Source organism: Clupea harengus, chromosome 16 (assembly GCF_900700415.2).
Source record: "Clupea harengus chromosome 16, Ch_v2.0.2, whole genome shotgun sequence".
Taxonomy (NCBI): domain Eukaryota; kingdom Metazoa; phylum Chordata; class Actinopteri; order Clupeiformes; family Clupeidae; genus Clupea; species Clupea harengus.
Window position 1 is genome coordinate 2,413,261 of NC_045167.1, and position 17,500 is coordinate 2,430,760.

At 47.8% G+C, this 17,500-nt stretch overlaps 1 protein-coding gene across 19 annotated transcripts in view; it reads right to left on the bottom strand.

Annotated features, from left to right (window-relative positions):
* The window catches only part of nrxn1a (neurexin 1a), a 147,253-nt gene that overhangs the window by 75,866 nt on the left and 53,887 nt on the right, over window positions 1-17,500 (bottom strand). For 14 of the 19 annotated variants that reach the window (XM_031583149.2, XM_031583145.2, XM_031583141.2 and 11 more), the window contains 5 exons: window positions 12,105-12,406; window positions 10,853-10,876; window positions 9,474-9,635; window positions 5,581-6,037; window positions 1-71 (listed from right to left, as the gene is read on the bottom strand). The exon at window positions 1-71 is cut by the window's left edge and continues 313 nt beyond it. In XM_031583149.2, the coding sequence (XP_031439009.1) occupies window positions 1-71; window positions 5,581-6,037; window positions 9,474-9,635; window positions 10,853-10,876; window positions 12,105-12,406 (1,016 nt within the window). The remainder of the gene's footprint in view (window positions 72-5,580; window positions 6,038-9,473; window positions 9,636-10,852; window positions 10,877-12,104; window positions 12,407-17,500) is intronic. The other 5 variants (XM_031583154.2, XM_031583153.2, XM_031583148.2 and 2 more) reach the window with 1 other exon arrangement.

Here is a 17,500-nt window from a genome sequence, read left to right on the forward strand (position 1 = left end):
GTCCAGGTCCAAGATCTCACTCTCCCCCGGCGCCGTGTAGGCCGTGCGCACCGAGTTCACGGAGATGGTACCTGTCGGTTAAGGAGAGGATGAGGAGGGAGGAAAAAACAGATGAGTTCCAAAGGCAATCATCACTGAGTCTCACATCATTGGCTTAAATAACAGGCGGACCTGCAGCAGATGAGAACTGAGCGAGGCGTCGGTCAGAGGCTGCAATTTTGACAAACAACAGTCTCTGTCTCACTCCGTGGAACCCATTGATTGTAATAATGGAACAATTCTGCAAACTCAAAAATACCCCCCCCCCCCCCCCGTCCCCATTTCTTCCACCAGACCGCCCCCTAATAGCAATGTAAAAGGCAAGAAAGTGATTCAGCATTTCTGCACTCTTTTCTCTTTTTTTTATTTTTTTTTTACGGTGAGCCATTATTCACGCCTTGAAGGCAGTAACAAAGCAGCAGCCATTACCTCAGTCATGGGGGCAGACGCATGGAGGGATTAGCACAAAAGGCCAGCCAGCCAGCGAACACTGTTTATTAGTGTCTGACACAGAGCAAGTGGCAAATTCAATACGAGAATAAAACATGCTCGTAATGAAAGATGGGTGATATTCCTCCAGCCCTGCCCAGAACACTCAGCTCTGGCAACCCAGCGGAGGTGGCTCCAACACGAGCCAAATTTGTGAGGCTATAGAGGTTCAGAGGCGGGGGAAATAAGGGGGAGTGTTAAGGGGGAAATACCTCTGGCCTCCACACCCTGACCTCAACAGCGTGTTAAGTAGCAGTAGTGCATCCCTACTGTGCCTGGCCCCTGATTCCTTAGGAGTCTTCTCCGACCGCGACCGAAATAAAAAAAGGGGCAGGAATGTATCACTTTATTTTGATATAAATCCGGCGCATGGATCAGAATAAGCGGCAGCAGATGGGACGAGTGTGTGTGTGTGTGTGTGCGCGGGCGCGCGTGAGTAATGTCGGCGCTCTGGCGGGTGATGGATCTGTGCATGGACCGGAGGGTTTATTTTCAGCCTGGATGGGCATTGTGGGCATTTAATGAATGACTCCAGCTCCATTCCGCCATGTCGTGCCATGCTGTGATGGAGTGCCCTGATGCAGCACTCAGTGTGCTGGCCCCCGACACCTCTGCGGCCACACACACACACACACACACACACACACACACACACACACACACACACACACACACTCACACACACACTCTCACGCACACACACACACACACTCACACACACACACTCACACACACTCACACACACACACACACACACACACACACACACACACACACACACACACACACACTCACACACTTACACACACACACACACACACACACACTATACCCCTGATGAAAAGCTCTTCCATAAACTCATTATGGAGCCACGCTGGGAATCCGTTATTTACAGGCCCAAATAAAGAGGACAAAATACACATCTGAGTGGCCCAAGAAGATGGCGCCAGGGCTTGGCAACACCTCCAGTAACTCTGGAGGCCAATGAACAAATCCGAAACATGGAAAAAACCAATGAAAGAGATGGATGAGGGACTAACTAGCTTATTTTCGTAAAACAAATATGTAATAACTGTTCATTATTGATTACTTGGGCAATGCTACGGAAGAGATCCATCTTCCTGTTTCCTGACCTCTAACACAAAAATGCGCACACACACACTCCTCCACACAAACAACCCACCACACCCACACACACACACACACACCCATCCACCCACACACAGGGCGCCATCTTGAGTTCCGTGTTGCAGCCCCTGGTGCATGTGGCTTAAACAGTAGCCCAGTCCCTCCCGTGGGTCATCAGTAAAGTGTGTCCTCCATCATCCTGCCTCTACACTGCCTGTGCTCACAGACTACCCAGCATGCCTCTACGTCACCGAACTCCCCCCTCACCCCAGCCCCCCCCCCCCCAGCCCCCACCCCAGTCCCGCACCCCAGCCCCTCTTTCGCTCTCTCTGTCTCTGTCTCTTTGCTTTTCTCTCCCTCTCAATCTTCTGTCTCTCTCTCACCTCTCTCCAAATGTGCCAAATTTCCTCTCTTTCTCGATATCTCTTTCTCGCTCCTGTCTCTTCCTCCCCCCCTTGCTTTCCCCCTCTGTCTCATTCTTCCCTCTCTCTCTCTATCTCACCCTCTGCTCTCCTCTCTCTCTCCTCTCGGCCTCTCTCTGCCTCTCTCCTCTCTCCCTCTCTCTGCTCATCCTCTCTCTATCTCACCCTCTGCTCTCCTCTCTCCTCTCTCGCCCTCTCCTCTCTCCTCTCTCCCTCTCTCTGCTCATCCTCTCTCTATCTCACCCTCTGCTCTCCTCTCTCGGCCTCTCTCTGCCTCTCTCCTCTCTCCCTCTCTCTGCTCATCCTCTCTCTATCTCACCCTCTGCTCTCCTCTCTCTCTCTCTCCTCTCTCTGCTCTCTCCTCTCTCTCTCTCTCCTCTCTCCCTCTCTCTATCTCACCCTCTGCTCTCCTCTCCTCTCTCGGCCTCTCTCCTCTCTCCCTCTCTCTGCTCTCCCTCTCTCTATCTCACCCTCTGCTCTCCTCTCCTCTCTCCTCTCTCGGCTTCTCTCCTCTCTCCCTCTCTCTGCTCATCCTCTCTATCTCACCCTCTGCTCATCCTCTCTCCTCTCTCCTCTCTCTCCTCTCTCTCTCTCTCCTCTCTCTCCCCTCTCCTCTCTCCTCTCTCCTCTGTCCCCCACCAGGGAGGCGGTGAGTTTGCTGGCTGGAACGGGAGCAGCCGGAGAGGCAGGAAGGCTCTGCCTCCGTGGGCAGCAGCGGGCTTCAGAGAGCCAGCAGGATGACGCAGCCCCGGCTCAGGCTGCTCTGCGGAGAGGGAAGGTCCCATCTGTCACGCGCTCCCTGGACCCCGCTCACATTATCAAGCGCTGCCAGTGACTCTCTCTCATCCGCTCCAGCACATGCCAATGGCATTTCAGGGAGATTACCATGATCTAGTCAAATATCACAGGTTTAGATGCCATTCTGGGTGCTATTACGGTGGGGTCCAAGAGCAGAAAAGGCATGTAGCATCAGTTGAGCCGCACTGACAGCCCAAACACGTACTGCATTAGTCTGAATAAAAGATCATGTTTGCAGAGGGATCTGTCACCTTTGCTTTGCATAATGAAGAGAGCCATTAGATTTTTACTAATTCTGTCTGAAGTTCACCTCTCTCTCATTCATATATTTTTCTTTAATTCTTTCTCCTCCATTCCTTCTCTCTCCCTCCTTTTCCCCCCCCCCCTCCGTCTCTCTCTGTCTCCACCTTTCTCTCTCACTATGCTAATGTAGGTGACCTGCATTTCGATCTCCGGGGGGAGGAGATAGATTCAGCATGAAGCAATATCCACAGATCAATGAGCCCTTTTTTTCTTCGCACAAAGTTTTACTGTGAATCCCAAACCTAAAGGGTACTAGGAGGCCACTCTCCGAACCAGGCCAATCAAATGCCTTTGAGAAGGGGTGGGTGCAGGGGGGGGGGGGGGCACAAGAACAAACCTCCGACAGCAGCAGACCTGAGCCTGATCGGAGCCCGATCGGATCGGCGCCAGAGCCCAGCTGCTGTCAGGAAAGTGTCTTGCCTGATCATCTCCGCGCACTAACTGGCTCAGTCCCTTTGGGAAACCGTCTGTGGTTTCCATGGCAACTCCGTCAGAGGGAAGAGCAGGAGAGAGAAGACGGGACTGGAAGTCGTGCTCATATTTTAATCTAGGGGCTGACAGCGTCTCGTTTGCTGCTCCTGTGCTTAACCATGTGCTGCTGCCAGCGCCCGCCGAGCCCTCCAGTGGGCCTTGCTCATCACGCTCCCCTGCCTGACCTGTCCTGTCCTCCCTTGCTGAGTGTCTCCAGTCAGCCCGGCTCGCCTGCTCATGCTAATGTGGTCAAGACCTGTCTGTGTCTCCACCTCTCTCTCTCTCTCTCTCTCTCTTTTGTTCTTTAATGTTTGTTCTTTAACAAACTTTAATGTCTGTGTCTCCACCTTCTCTCTCTCTCTCTCTCTCTCTCTCTCTCTCTCTCTCTCTCTCTTTTGTTCTTTAATGTATTCAGCTCTGTGGTCCCTAAACTAAGCAGCCATCAAGTGGCATGTTCACGGCTCTTTGCAAAGAGCTAATTAGTGACTTGATTGTTGAATTCATTTTAAAAGCAGAATTAATACACTTTGAATGAATGAATGAATTGTCTTTCTTTTTTAATGTAATAACAGAGCGGAGTGCCAAAGCCTTCCGTGACGAGCACAATCAGAGTGATGGAAGGGAAATTAATAAACTCTATTAGAATGTGTCTGGGGCTGGAGGAGGGCTTTAAATACATTGCAGAATTTATATCCAGATGTTCCAATCTGTCATTGCAAAAATCAAAATGTACACATGCCATACTTTGCCATATCCTTAGTATCCTTAGCAGTGTTGTGCACGTTCACACCTCTCATGAACTAGTTCAAAGTTCAGTTCATGCAAGTAAACATGAATCGTTCACGTTCATAGTTCACCATTTAAATACTGAACTAGTTCATAGTTCAGTTCATTTTCATTTATTTTTTTTTAATTATTGCTAATTTTTCAGGAGGACATCATTTGCACAGAAAGGTGAGCTTTTTACTGTCGGAAACTCTATCAGACAGTGTGTAAAAATCCTGCACATAATAATAATAATTATTATTATTATTATTAATACACAGCCCTGTAGTACCATTTAAATAATGAATCATACAAGAAACTAACGGTAATAATTTAACCTCTTGAGCAATGGCATGCTACTGGCTTAATCTCAGATCAACAAGGGCATGTACACTAAATGAAAGACCGCTCAAAAGTTAGCATAACACTCGTATTTGCACATTAGCAGCTTATGCTAAGAGAGTTCCCGAACAGTGCATCATGCTAGATCAATTAAGTGACAGTGCTCGTAACAATTATGAGAAAGCTAAACTATAACAAACACATAATGACAAGGTAGGCTACAAAGTCAAACTCACGCACACAACTTGCAAAGTGCAACGTTCAATGATGTGAAAATATGCCCGAAGTTAACTGCTACTCCATCTAAATATGTCGTGAAGCAATATCAAAACATTGCACCGTGAGAAGTGGAGTCACATGACCAACGCAATTACCAAATATGGTCATTTACCGAAACATGGTCTGTCTGGGCAATTTAACAAATAATTACTATGGCCTTTTTAACAGGTACTGAGCAACGACATGGTACAAGCATTCGATTTAGACAGCGTCTTTCCTCAGTAGAAGGAAAACATTCCATAATGTTTTAGCTAGACCTCAGTGGCGCTGGACCTCAGATAATATGAACGTGTTCACCGTTCAAATTCATTATTTGTCATGCAGTTGCGTTCAGTTCATCGTTCTCATAAAAATGAACGTGTTCAATGAACGCGTTCTTTTGAACGCGTTCATGCACAACACTGATCCTTAGTATGTTTTCATTCCCATACTATGCCATATCCTTAGCTTAAACCTGCTTTTGTTTTAAGATTCTTACCTACGCATTATTACTTCACTTTTTTGTTTTCAATTTCTCAATGAAATAAAAATTTCAGTTTTTTACCTGATCTCCCATCGCGCTGAAAGTCCACGTGGTACCACTCTCCGTCGTTGACCTTCTTGTTCATGGCCAGAGTCTTGGTGGTACCCGAGCCCATGTCCAGCAGCAGGTAGAGGTGGCCGTCCAGCATCTCGATGGCGAAGAAGTCCACCTTGAGGGTGATTGGGCTCTTGCCGTCCTTCTGATGCTGCTGCTGGTGCTGCTGCTTGGGCTTGCCGTGGCTGAAGAGGATCAGGCCGTTGGGCTCCGTGGTGCGGAAGTCAAAGGAGATGGACCCGGCCTTCTTGGCCGTCCACTTGTCGAGGGTGACGAAGGACTCGGGCGTTTCGAAGGTGACGGGGTCCAGCGTGGCCACGCTCTCACACTTGAAGGCCACCGTGCCACTCACCTTCATCTTGGGGTCGACCTGCTTGGCCAGCCGGGAGAGCTCCAGCCGCACATCGTTGTTCTTGTACACAACCTTTTATTTTTTTTTCATACAGCGAGGAGCAGAGAGGAAAAAAAGAAGAAAAAAAAACACGAGTCACCAAGGTTACAGTAAAGATGGGAGATGTGCTCAAGTATAGCCTCGGAGGAGCAGGCCACTGGCAAGCTTCGAAACCATCCAATCTTGTGAACAGACACATACACTTGACATGTAGTTACACGGAGGCTCTCTATACTTTTCATCCATCTCAGCAAGTGCCGCTGCCGGAAAAAAGAAACCCTCTGAGCAAACCACACTGCTTTGGATCAAAATGCCAAAAGCGTGCCAAGAACGCGCGATTTTCCTCTCTTCCATTTGCTTCTATCTGAGTCTCTCACAAGTGGAGCTGAAACCCTGTGATTTAGGTTGAGGCAGAAGGCTGTGAAGTGTTCAATACACTCCACTTTTAATTCAGCTTTCGATTTCATTTGAGCCCGTGCCAGGAAGGAGATAATGGAACGTGTACGCAATAAAAAGGATATTGATGATGCTTCAGAAACGCCAATCAAGTGGGCAGCCGCTACAGCCGTTCTGGCAATTAATGATCTGAGTGAGGTTTTCTGCTCCCCCCCCCAAAGGTTTATCCTAAACCCCTGTCGGATAGCAAGAGGAGGCTTTTATCAGTAACAAAACACTCAAGGATAAAGACGCGCTGCAGTCGGAGCTGGGGGCTTACAGCAGGAGCACTGCAGGATGAGGGGCCTCAACATCTGTCAGCGTCACAGGATCTCCAGGAGCGGGCGGGCGGGCGGGCAGGCGGGCGGAAATTGCTGACCGAAGGCGCCCAAGGTGCCAGCGATGAAAATAAACACTAATGATGGATGGGCTACTCTCAAAAAAGCACTAAACATTGGGAAATCAGTGATAGAGCCACCCTCACATAAACACGGACATGTACATACACACACACACACACACACACACACACACACCTTCTCCTGTTCAAAGGAATCCAACATTTTCTGGTTCACTGAAAAGGCGCTGGCATTTGTCATACACATACACAAAAATATGCCCCCCCCCCCACACACACACACACACAAATACTACACATAAATCAACAGCACTCAATACAATACAAACAATTTCTCCCTTCCTCCCTCCCTCCCTCCCTCTCTCTCAATGTCTGATACCCACTCACAATGCATACACATTCTGCAAAAGCAATCATCTTTGTTGGGTTTGGTCACCATATTAATAGTTTTGATGTGGGGTGTGGATGAGTAGGGTAGAGGATGATTGCAGAATCCTCTTAGAGTGGATTATTGGCAGGGCCCGGAGCATTAGCATGTGTCTACTCATGGGTCTCAGACCTCCAGCTACACCCTCTAATCTGCCCAAATGACAGCTGATAGCATTAAGGCTGGATGCCGAAGTGGGATTACCCTTGACATGGGGGGTCCTGTCATGGCGTTCGACCCGCGTGTAGCTGAAATACGCCTGCTCGGGCGTTTGACACGCAGATTGATTGCTGGCCCACTGCTTTTGAAGTGTGTGGCTGTGCAAACACTGCAGCAGGGAGCCTTCTGAAGACTCCCTTCAGGCGAGTGAGGCCAATGGATCCTCCACTGCCCGTGTATGACAAAGTGATTCTCCACCAGATCTGGAGCCCCACCACCAGCCCCTTTTTAGCAGTTTCTACATGCTTCTATTTTCCAATCGACCTGGAAGTCAGTTGAGTTTTTTTTCTAGTTTCATGTAGGATAACATATGTGGTGCAAACTGACTAGATAACATATGTGCAAACTGACTAGCTTATTGCCTGTGATCTGCTTCATGAATGGCTGGTAGGATAGTCAATTTAACTGGAATTATTACAAAAATAACTGGATATGGTTTGTACAATTACAATGCGAGTACAAATATATTGACATATGCCTCTAAAAGTTTAATAGCCATAGTCAAGTCAAATGATAGGAAGACTAGCTTGAACTTGTTAGGACTTGGCGCTACAGAACCACATAGAACCAGACAGGTCTGGTCTGGTTCTGTCAGCAGCTTCAGCTCATTAAAATAACAACAAAATAATTAAAACAAGATGGAACTGATTACAGAGAAATCTCATTTTCACATACCCTTATGTAAGATGTTTCACTTTATTTGTAAAATGCTGGAAAGTTTATTTTATCCCATTTGTTATCATTTTCCCGATTTGTTTATGCCAATGCTGCTAATGTTCTGTGACCTATTTCCAAATCAACACACTCTGGAAATGAGGCAACAGCATCACTAATATTCATTACTGAGATGATTTGAGGGGTGTAGCTGTGTCTCCGATCCAGGCAGCTAGAGGGCCCGTGTAGAGCGAGCTGCACTGACTGATAAATAATTCCCTCTGTAGCTGATGTGTGTGCTCAGAGGTTTGTCTGCACAAACACACTCAGCCAGAACACAAGCAGTCGAGAGGAGAGAACTGGAGAGGAGAGGAGAGGAGAGGAGAGGAGGGGAGAGTAGAGAAGAGAAGAGGAGGGGAGAGTAGAGGAGAGAAGAGGAGAGGAGGGATCGCTCCTGAGACAAGAGGCTCATGGGAAAGAGCCTGACGCTGATAGCAGCGAAAATAATAACAGAATAAACAGAGGAGAGACTGTTCTGTTAGCAGTAACGCCTTTTGAATTGAACTGTGCAGTGTTGACTAATTAAAAAGCTGCGCTAAATTCGTTCCACAGCTCAGGGTGTACCCTCTCTGGAGGAACATGTGAGCCACAAGTTATTACACCTCTTTGAAACATAACATTTGAGCAGAACAGCGGTACAGTTCATCTGGTGTGGCTTAATAGTTGTCAAGAGCGAGAAGACATTGTTAAGTGATACTGTAAGTGTGGAAGTGTGGAACCTCCAGAGCATTCTCTCAATCACTATAGAGGGGCCGGGCCCTCACTGCAGCAGCAGCACACCAGACCCGGCCCCAGACCCGGCCCCAGACCCGGCCCCAGACCCGGCCCCAGACCCGGCCCCAGACCCGGCCCCAGACCCGGCCACAGACCCTGCCCCAGACCCGGCCACAGACCCGGCCCCAAACCCGGCCCCAGACCCGGCCCCAGAGGGCCCCAGACCCGGCCCCAGACCCGGCGCCAGACCCGGCCCCAGACCCGGCCCCAGACCCGGCCCCAGAGGGCCCCAGACCCGGCCCCAGACCCGGCCCCAGACCCGGCCCCAGACCCGGCCCCAGAGGGCCCCAGACCCGGCCCCAGACCCGGCCCCAGACCCGGCCCCAGACCCGGCCCCAGACCAGACCCGGCCCCAGACCCGGCCCCAGACCCGGCCCCAGACCCGGCCCCAGACCCGGCCCCAGACCCGGCCCCAGACCCGGCCCCAGACCCGGCCCCAGAGGGCCCCAGACCCGGCCCCAGACCCGGCCCCAGACCCGGCCCCAGAGGGCCCCAGACCAAACCCAAGAGAAGGTGTTTGGAAGCGGCAATGGTTTTTTTACCTCCTTCAGGCAGCCCATAAAGTTGTTGCTAACTGGGGATCCCGGGAGATCGGCAGTACTGGGGCTTCCACCGACATAGAAAAAGTCGTCAGAGCCTAGCATGGTGTAGTCCTCTTGTGTATATCCAGTGGTGGTCAGAATTCCATCCACGGATATTGTTACCTAGGCAACAAAGCACAGGGAAAGGACACGCTATATTCACATACAACTCCAACGCTGTTATCGAGTTTGGTCCCCGTCATATGGATTTTGGGTACTTGGCTCTTTGTGTATCAGTTCTTTATTGTTGGCTCTCATTACTTGTTATGAATTGAGTTTTTAACTGATTTTTTTGGTGTAAAATCCATTTTTATGTCTTTTCCATGTCTTTCTTTTTTCCAAGTTTAATTTTTTAAGGATTGTTTTTTTCTTTTGGAGTGGGATTTTAGTCTGCCGCACCCAGAGAGGGCACGTTGTGTTAGTAAAAGGCATTAGTGTTAGTATAGCCAGGACCAGAACACAAACGTAAATCAGCAGACACAGAAATGGTGTTAGTAGGTATGTGTTGAGAGTGTTAGCATGGCTTGAGCACAGTAAGTAGTGTTAGTTTTTGTTGTTATTAGTATGAAGTCAAACAAAACCAAATGGAAAAAAAATCACTGGAACAAGACAAAGTGTTACAAGCAGTTAGCCACATACGTATCAAATGAATCTGACTGGATGGAAGCATGCAGTTTGTGCCCTCCCTCTTTGCATGCACACAAGGGCTGAAAGGGAGTAGTTTGTTTTGGAGTACACAGAGGAAGACGAAGAGAGAGGGACACTGACACACAGCGCTGCTGACAAGACCAACCACGGAAGGCGAGGCCATGCACAAGCATGTTTGTTTCCAATACAAAAAGGGCAAGAAAGAAAAAAGATCAAAAAAGATGAATGACAAGAGACGAGACCAGCGTCCGCTCCAGCTAGCCCTGCCTGAGTTTTTTTCTAGGGTCTGATGGGATATGCTGGCTGACCTCATCTCACGCCATTCAGGGGTGAAAGGTCATAGCACTGGCTGGACCAATGAGAGGTGCAGGCGGGGCCAGCCAGGAGAGACCAGCGAGTGAAGCACAGTGTGATGCGGAGAAGAAAAAAAAAGAGTTGGGAGGTGCAACAACTGCACCTTGAAAGGGTGACTGGGACAGAAACAGCTGAGAAAAATAAAAAGAATGAAAGGCTGGACCAAAAAGAAGATATTGGGAAGGGGGGGAATAAGCGTAAAGTAGTACCAACCGCAGGTTCCCCCATTTTTGTTTAGTATAGTTGTCTACGGCTCAAAAAAAGGAAAATAGACACACGGCAAACCCAAACTAAGAAACAATTAGAATGATATCTACCGAACAATGTAGTTTGTTTACCATAGCGTGTCCAATGCCTGAATGCTTTGTGGAAAAGGGGGGAGAAAGGAAATTAAAAAACTGTGAACAGAACACCGTTCCTCACTCAAAAAAGATATGATGGTCTCTTGCCAAAGGTTAGTACACTGCGTTGCACGTTAGTAGAAGATAATCGGTTAGTAAAATGATACATTCCATGGATGAAAGGTTAGTCATTTTTGTTTTCAAAGCAGGTTAGTAAAGGTTTTCGAGACGGGCAAAAACAAGGGAAGGGAAAAGAAGAGAAGCAGACTAGAATATTTGAAGCGGGGTTGCTCCTCGCTGACTCAGTGGCTTTCAGAGATGACATCACACTCCTCTGCATAAAGCTATCAGTCATCTGCTCCTGGCCTCCCTGCTCCCTCCCTCCAGACAGACAGGAGTGTTTGTCATCTGATCCTCCGCATAACGGACAGAAATCTAATATATCATGAAAACCCATGTGTCTGCGCTGCTCTAAGATATTCTGAGATTTTCATAACTGCTTCCATATAGCTGTTGCCAGGCATGTCATAGTCTCAGCGCTAAAAGAGAAATGCTAGTTCGCTGCAAGGTTGTTTTCACTCTCCTTTGTCAGCCATACTGAGAAACGGACAGAAATGGCTCAGGATTTACAACAAAAAATCTCGTCAAACTTCATTCTACACTCTATTCTATCTATTCCACACTGGGTGACCCTGGACTGGTTATTATATCTTTTCTTGCTGCATTTACCTCACTTCACGTCCATCACTTTATTATGGGGTCTGCTAAATATTTCAAATCCTTTATTACACTGTACAGAGTAGCATCCTTGAGTAGCGTATTCCTCTATATTATTTAGATGAAACAATATGAATAATTGCTTTGTTGTTGAAGGTTGATGTTGTCAAATGCCTGTAAACACATTACAGTTAATTTGTTGAATAAGAGCTATTGCAAATTCGAGTAATGAAGTAGTCTCCAATAGTCAAGAGTAGTCAAGTAATTAATCAGTCTACAATTTAAAAACTTAAATGACTATTGTGGTTCTGGATTACATGGCCTTAACCTAAACCTAAACCTAAATTTTGCATTCTCAAAATATTTGTGCAATCTACTTCAACTACCATGTTTTGATAAACAGCAGAAAAAGGCACTGAAGGTTTGAATTTTCAATGGTCAGGCCACACACTGTAGCCATGGTATCATGGTAAATTATGACCATCAGCGAGCTCCGATCCAATCGGGGCTGGTGTTTCTCTGCGAGCGTTACCTGACGGAGGTTCCGTGTGACCTTGACATCGTGCCAGGCATTGTCATTAAATTTGCCGTTGACGGGCTCCACCAGGGCCTCGAAGGCCCCGGAGCCCAGGTTGATGACCAGCGAGACGGCGCCGTTCTTCAGCGCCAGGTTGACGTAGTCGGCCGACTTGCCCGTGTGGAGCATGAGGCCGTTGCGCTGCAGCGTCTTGAAGGAGAGGGTGATCTCGTCGCTGCTGCTCTGGATGGGGTTGGGGGACAGGTCGTAGCAGAAGTACTCCGACCCCTTGAACGTGGCCACATGTTCTTCTTTCACTACAGAGGGAGACAGTGGTACAGTGGTAGAGAAGTCGGTTAGTAATCAGAAGGTTGCTAGTTCGACTCCCTGTTGAAGCGTCCTTGAGCAAGACACTGAACCCCTAATTGCTCCTGATGTGCAGTGTGCCATCAGTGTAAATGTAAAATGTGTATACATTGTAAGTCGCACATATGTAAGTCGCTTTGGATAAAAGCGTCTGCTAAATTACTAAATGTAAAATGTAAATGTACAGAGAGGTGGGGGGGGGAGAGAACAGAACAGCAGGACAATTATTAAATAGGCCCACTGAGTTTTTAAAACATGGCTCTGATTGTCGCATCCATCAGCACAACATAAGCAGGGCATTTTAACTTTCTGCGGGTTGTGACCGACTATTGTCTGTGTTGTGACCGGCGCTTAGCTAGACTTTCGGACACAAAGATGGCGGCGCTTAAACACAGTGACGTCACGTGGTACTCATGAATAGGCCCACTGAGTTTTTAAAACATGGCTCTGATTGGCTCTGAGTCCTCAGTTCAGGCACACTCTTTTTTTTTTTATGTCTCTGGAAAGGAGTAAAGACACACATCAGCTGGGGGTGATGGGAAATTAAAAAATAGAGCTGTGCACTGCTTCCCGCTTGAGAAGATACAGCAACTTACTTCCTGTTCGGTTCCACTACAGGTGTCGATGTCATGAGAGGCCAAGCGATGTCGATATATATCCTCTCAACTGGAATGAAAAATCTAAGAAGAAACTCACCTTCCAAAATGTATCTTGGGGGATCGATGACTTACTAGGGTATAGACACACACACACACACGCACACACACACACACACACACACACACACACACACTCACACTCACACACACACACACACACACACACACACACACACACACACTCACACACACACACACACACACACTCACATACTCAAAGAGATGGAGGTCAAAGCCATCCGGACCATAAATGGGTGCCAAGGTCCTTCATAATGATGACCATAAATATAGTACCCAACATATCACAGCGTAATTATCCAATCACTCACCAAGGTCCGGTACAGGGGGGACCTTGGCAGCGCCTCCCTCTCAGAGAGGAACATACTGCCCTCTCATACCTCACAATGGGCACATCAGTCCAAATACCACTGTTTCTATTCCACTCCATTGGATCAGACAATAAATAAGAGAGCCAACCTGCCTGGTAACTGACAAAATGTGCCCTTTGCCTTGGTAAAAAAAAACAGTACTACTGGGAGTCCTCACCAGCAGCTAATTTTACAAGTACACACCATCATGGTGAATTTACCGTGCACTTTAAGCCCCCCTCGTGTTAAGAGCAACGTCTTAATGAGACAGACTGTCACTTTAACGGCCGCTTTAACACAGGATTGGGTCAAATTAGCATAAATCATCAGATTTACTGCATGGCCAGGGGCCAGTGTACAGTGAAACAGCACTCATTTGCTGTGGGATTATCTGGGCACTTACACATGCTGTGGTGGAGAGTCCCACTGCGTTTACACAGCGTCCATCAATCTCAGGTCGCAGGCAGACATCACACCTTTAATGCACTCGCTCAGAAAGCTACTTCGCCCCCCCAATACGCACTCAATAGATGAGACAGACACGAACACGAGCGCACACGCACAGGAACCAACCGGGCTAAATACTGTATACACAAACACAAGCACACACGCACACACGCACACACACAAACACAGACACAAACAAACAGAAACAACTCAAACAGACACGCACACGCACACAAGCATGTATACACCTTGAGCACAGGAAAGCTGTGATGCTCACTCTCTCTCCCCCGCTCTCTCTCTCTCCCTCTCTCTCCTTCTCTCTCTCTCTCTCCCTGGCTGGTCTCCACCTCCTCTCCTCTGGTCTTGCTGACTCAGCTGTAATGTGCCATAGCACAGGAAGAGACCCGCAGAGCCACACCAGTGGCAAGCCCTCTGCTCACGTGGCCAAGGCCCGTTCCCACTCACCACCACCACCCAAGAATAACTCAGCGCTCCAAACAGGGGATGCTCGTCCTCCCTCATTCACCACAATCACCACCACTGACAATATATCTGCAGATCCTTCCAGAAGCATCTTCCCTCCCACACCCCCCCCCCCCCCCCTCCTTTCCTCACACCTCCCATCTCCCATCTAGTAATCCGCATCTCAAGCGTGAATCAGATATCTTCTGTCCTCGGTCCTACACTTAGGAAATCCAATCTGCTCTTGCACTCACATCCTTTGGCTAGATGCAGCGCTCTTCAGAACAGCCTCCTCGTCAGACTCTCCACTCCACTTCGCAATGCATCTGACAATGTGACAGGAACAAGGGGGACACATCATGCGTTGTGTGAAAACATCCAACTCCATTTGTCTCATATTGCTGTTCTCACTTCTCCTCCTCCTCCTCCTCCGCCTTCGCCTTTGCTTCCGCTCCTTTCTTCTTCTCTTTTCCTCCTGGCACCTCTGCTGAGAGTGCTCTTTGTTTTCTATTGATTCTTGCTGGTGACGATTCCCGGCATCTTTAATTAAAGGTGGCATCTATGGGCCTTGGCTCGCCTTAACTCGTGCTAAGTAAGAGCGTAAAGCATGCTGACTGAGCAAGCACTGTGCAATTACCTGTTATTCAAATCCAATCGGGGGCCTCCATCCCAAAAATGCCCTGATGTGCAATTTCAGCACAGTCATTTAGGTGAGTTCTGCTGCTTGCCAATGCCAGAGGCAGTGTGAGTTTTTGGGACTGGGAAAGTCACCAGGGAGAGGTGCGAGCGAGCACTGCAGATGCGCTCGCTATCCTACAGGGAGGCAAGCTGTTCCACCTTTCCAAAAGAGGATCCAATATTGCAGCTATTTCAGGCAACAAAGCAATACCAAACACGAGCCATTTCAGTTTAGTGACATAGGATCGTTAAGAGAAGCACAACAAAACAATTGTAATTATGCTAATATGTTAGTGTTATTGCTAATTAAGGGGGAGAACATCCCATGTGAGACAACGGTAGCTCTGCTAGTCAACCAAAGACTAGCTAGTGCCGAAGAAGTGGTGTGACAGAGGGACTCATTAAAAGAACTGCAGGGGGTAACGTTATGCCATTCTTTGAAGGACTCATAAGTCACCCTCTACAACACACTGCAGTGCACACAGCGTGCTGAGCAATGTGTTCAACAACACTTATTATGCACTGTATGCATAGGAATTACTCATGGCGTGGACAGGGGGGGAGGGGGGGGGGGGGGGGGGGGGTGGACACACACGTCCAACCCAATATTCTAAACAGTGGTGTTTGTCCCAGCCAATATTTTACGATGTCACAAAGTTACTGCCTAAACATATGGCCTACACCCAAGACATATATACATAGACGCCGCATTGTGACGTATATATTGTGACGTATATATTATATACGTTCATTTAAATGTATATAATTCTGTTTACTTTTACAATTTCTCTTCAGCATATAGTAGACAAGCAAATATAAAAGTAACATGCAGCAACATGCTACATACAGTACTTCCCCAAAAGCCTTGGTGTAATTCAAACACTGCCTCTTGATCCAAATGGACAAACAAACGTTGTATAGGCCCGATTGGCAAAATGTATACGGGCAATATTTGCACTGAGGGGTAGCCGATACATAGGTACAATAGGTACGAGGTCTAAAGGATAATGTGAGAGGACGGGTTTGACTAAGTCACTTAATGGATCTGTCCCTGTCAACACACAGTGACACCCCTCAGCAATGTGTCACGCACCAGGAGCTAAGCACTCAACCACTCACTCTATAATCATCATGCTCTCTCCCTGTCATCAGAGAACCAAGGCCCTCAGCCTGGCGTTAAACAGGAAGCACTACCTATGAATACAGCTGTCATGATATCCAACTGTGTTTCTGTTTCATCAGGATGTTAATTGGGCCCGCATGTATTGGAACAATTTCACCAATTACACAGGACTTAGCACCAGGTCAGGGAAGAGGGGAGGGAAGAATAGAAAGCAGTCAACATGAACCATTAATGGAAATGGAGACTCATTAGTCTTTTTCATTTACTCAAAATGAAATGTGTGCAAACACAAATGCTTTCTCAATTTCACAATTCTGGCAAAATGGCAAAAATATTACATCGGCGAGCATCAATCATTTCACACCTGATGATGATACTGAAACATCACATCTTTTTGATCGCACAACGTTCATTTAGACGTCGACGGGAGGTCAAAGCGAATAAACACTGTCTGTAAGCAGTAAGCCATGTAAAAGCCTGGTTATTTCTGATTTGTAACGGTGAGGTACCGACTACATTGAGAAGGAGCCAGCCAACGGGTTTCTCTGATTCATTTGGTAGAGTTCTTGAGAGAGTAATTGGGAGGGCATTTAACCAGTGTTATCCAGTTAAACTCTAAGCCCAACTGGACAGGATCGTATATATAATGAGCAGATAGGGGGCCGTCCAGCCCAGGCTACGAGAGGGGGGAGATGAATGGCTGGTGTGTGGAGAGGCAGACCACACCGCGATGCTAGATAAATCTACTGGGAGGAGCACTTTCCCTCCAGCAACACCAGCAGGGAGAAATCACTTACCAAACCTTTCAAGTAGCAGCTCTGTACCTCATATTTCATTTCTGCTTGAGGAGAGAGAGCGAGAGCGAGCGAAAGAGAGAGAGAGAGAGAGAGAGAGAGAGAGAGAGAGAGAGGGGAGGGGTGACCGTGCTAGTCTACAACTGCAGTTTTATTTTATGGACTGCGTGGTCTAACAGGACCATAGAGATTTGTAGCGAGTGGCAAGTACTCAGCCATAGTTGGTCACACTGTAGTGTAGCATGAACAGATCCACCAACAGAATGAGTAAATAGGGGGTCTGAGGGAGAAATGAGAAACCATAAACAGTAGAATGGATTTCATGCCTCACTGTGTGGAGATCCTGATGACAACAGGCACATTGGGAAGATTGCTAATTCACTGCATTCCACTGGGAGCCTACAGAGACAGACCACACATGGATGCTCATCCCTCAGTCCTCCTCTCCTTCACTTACCCACTGAGATTGTCTTTGTAAAAACAGCTCCTCTCTGGAACTGCCTACATACTGCCT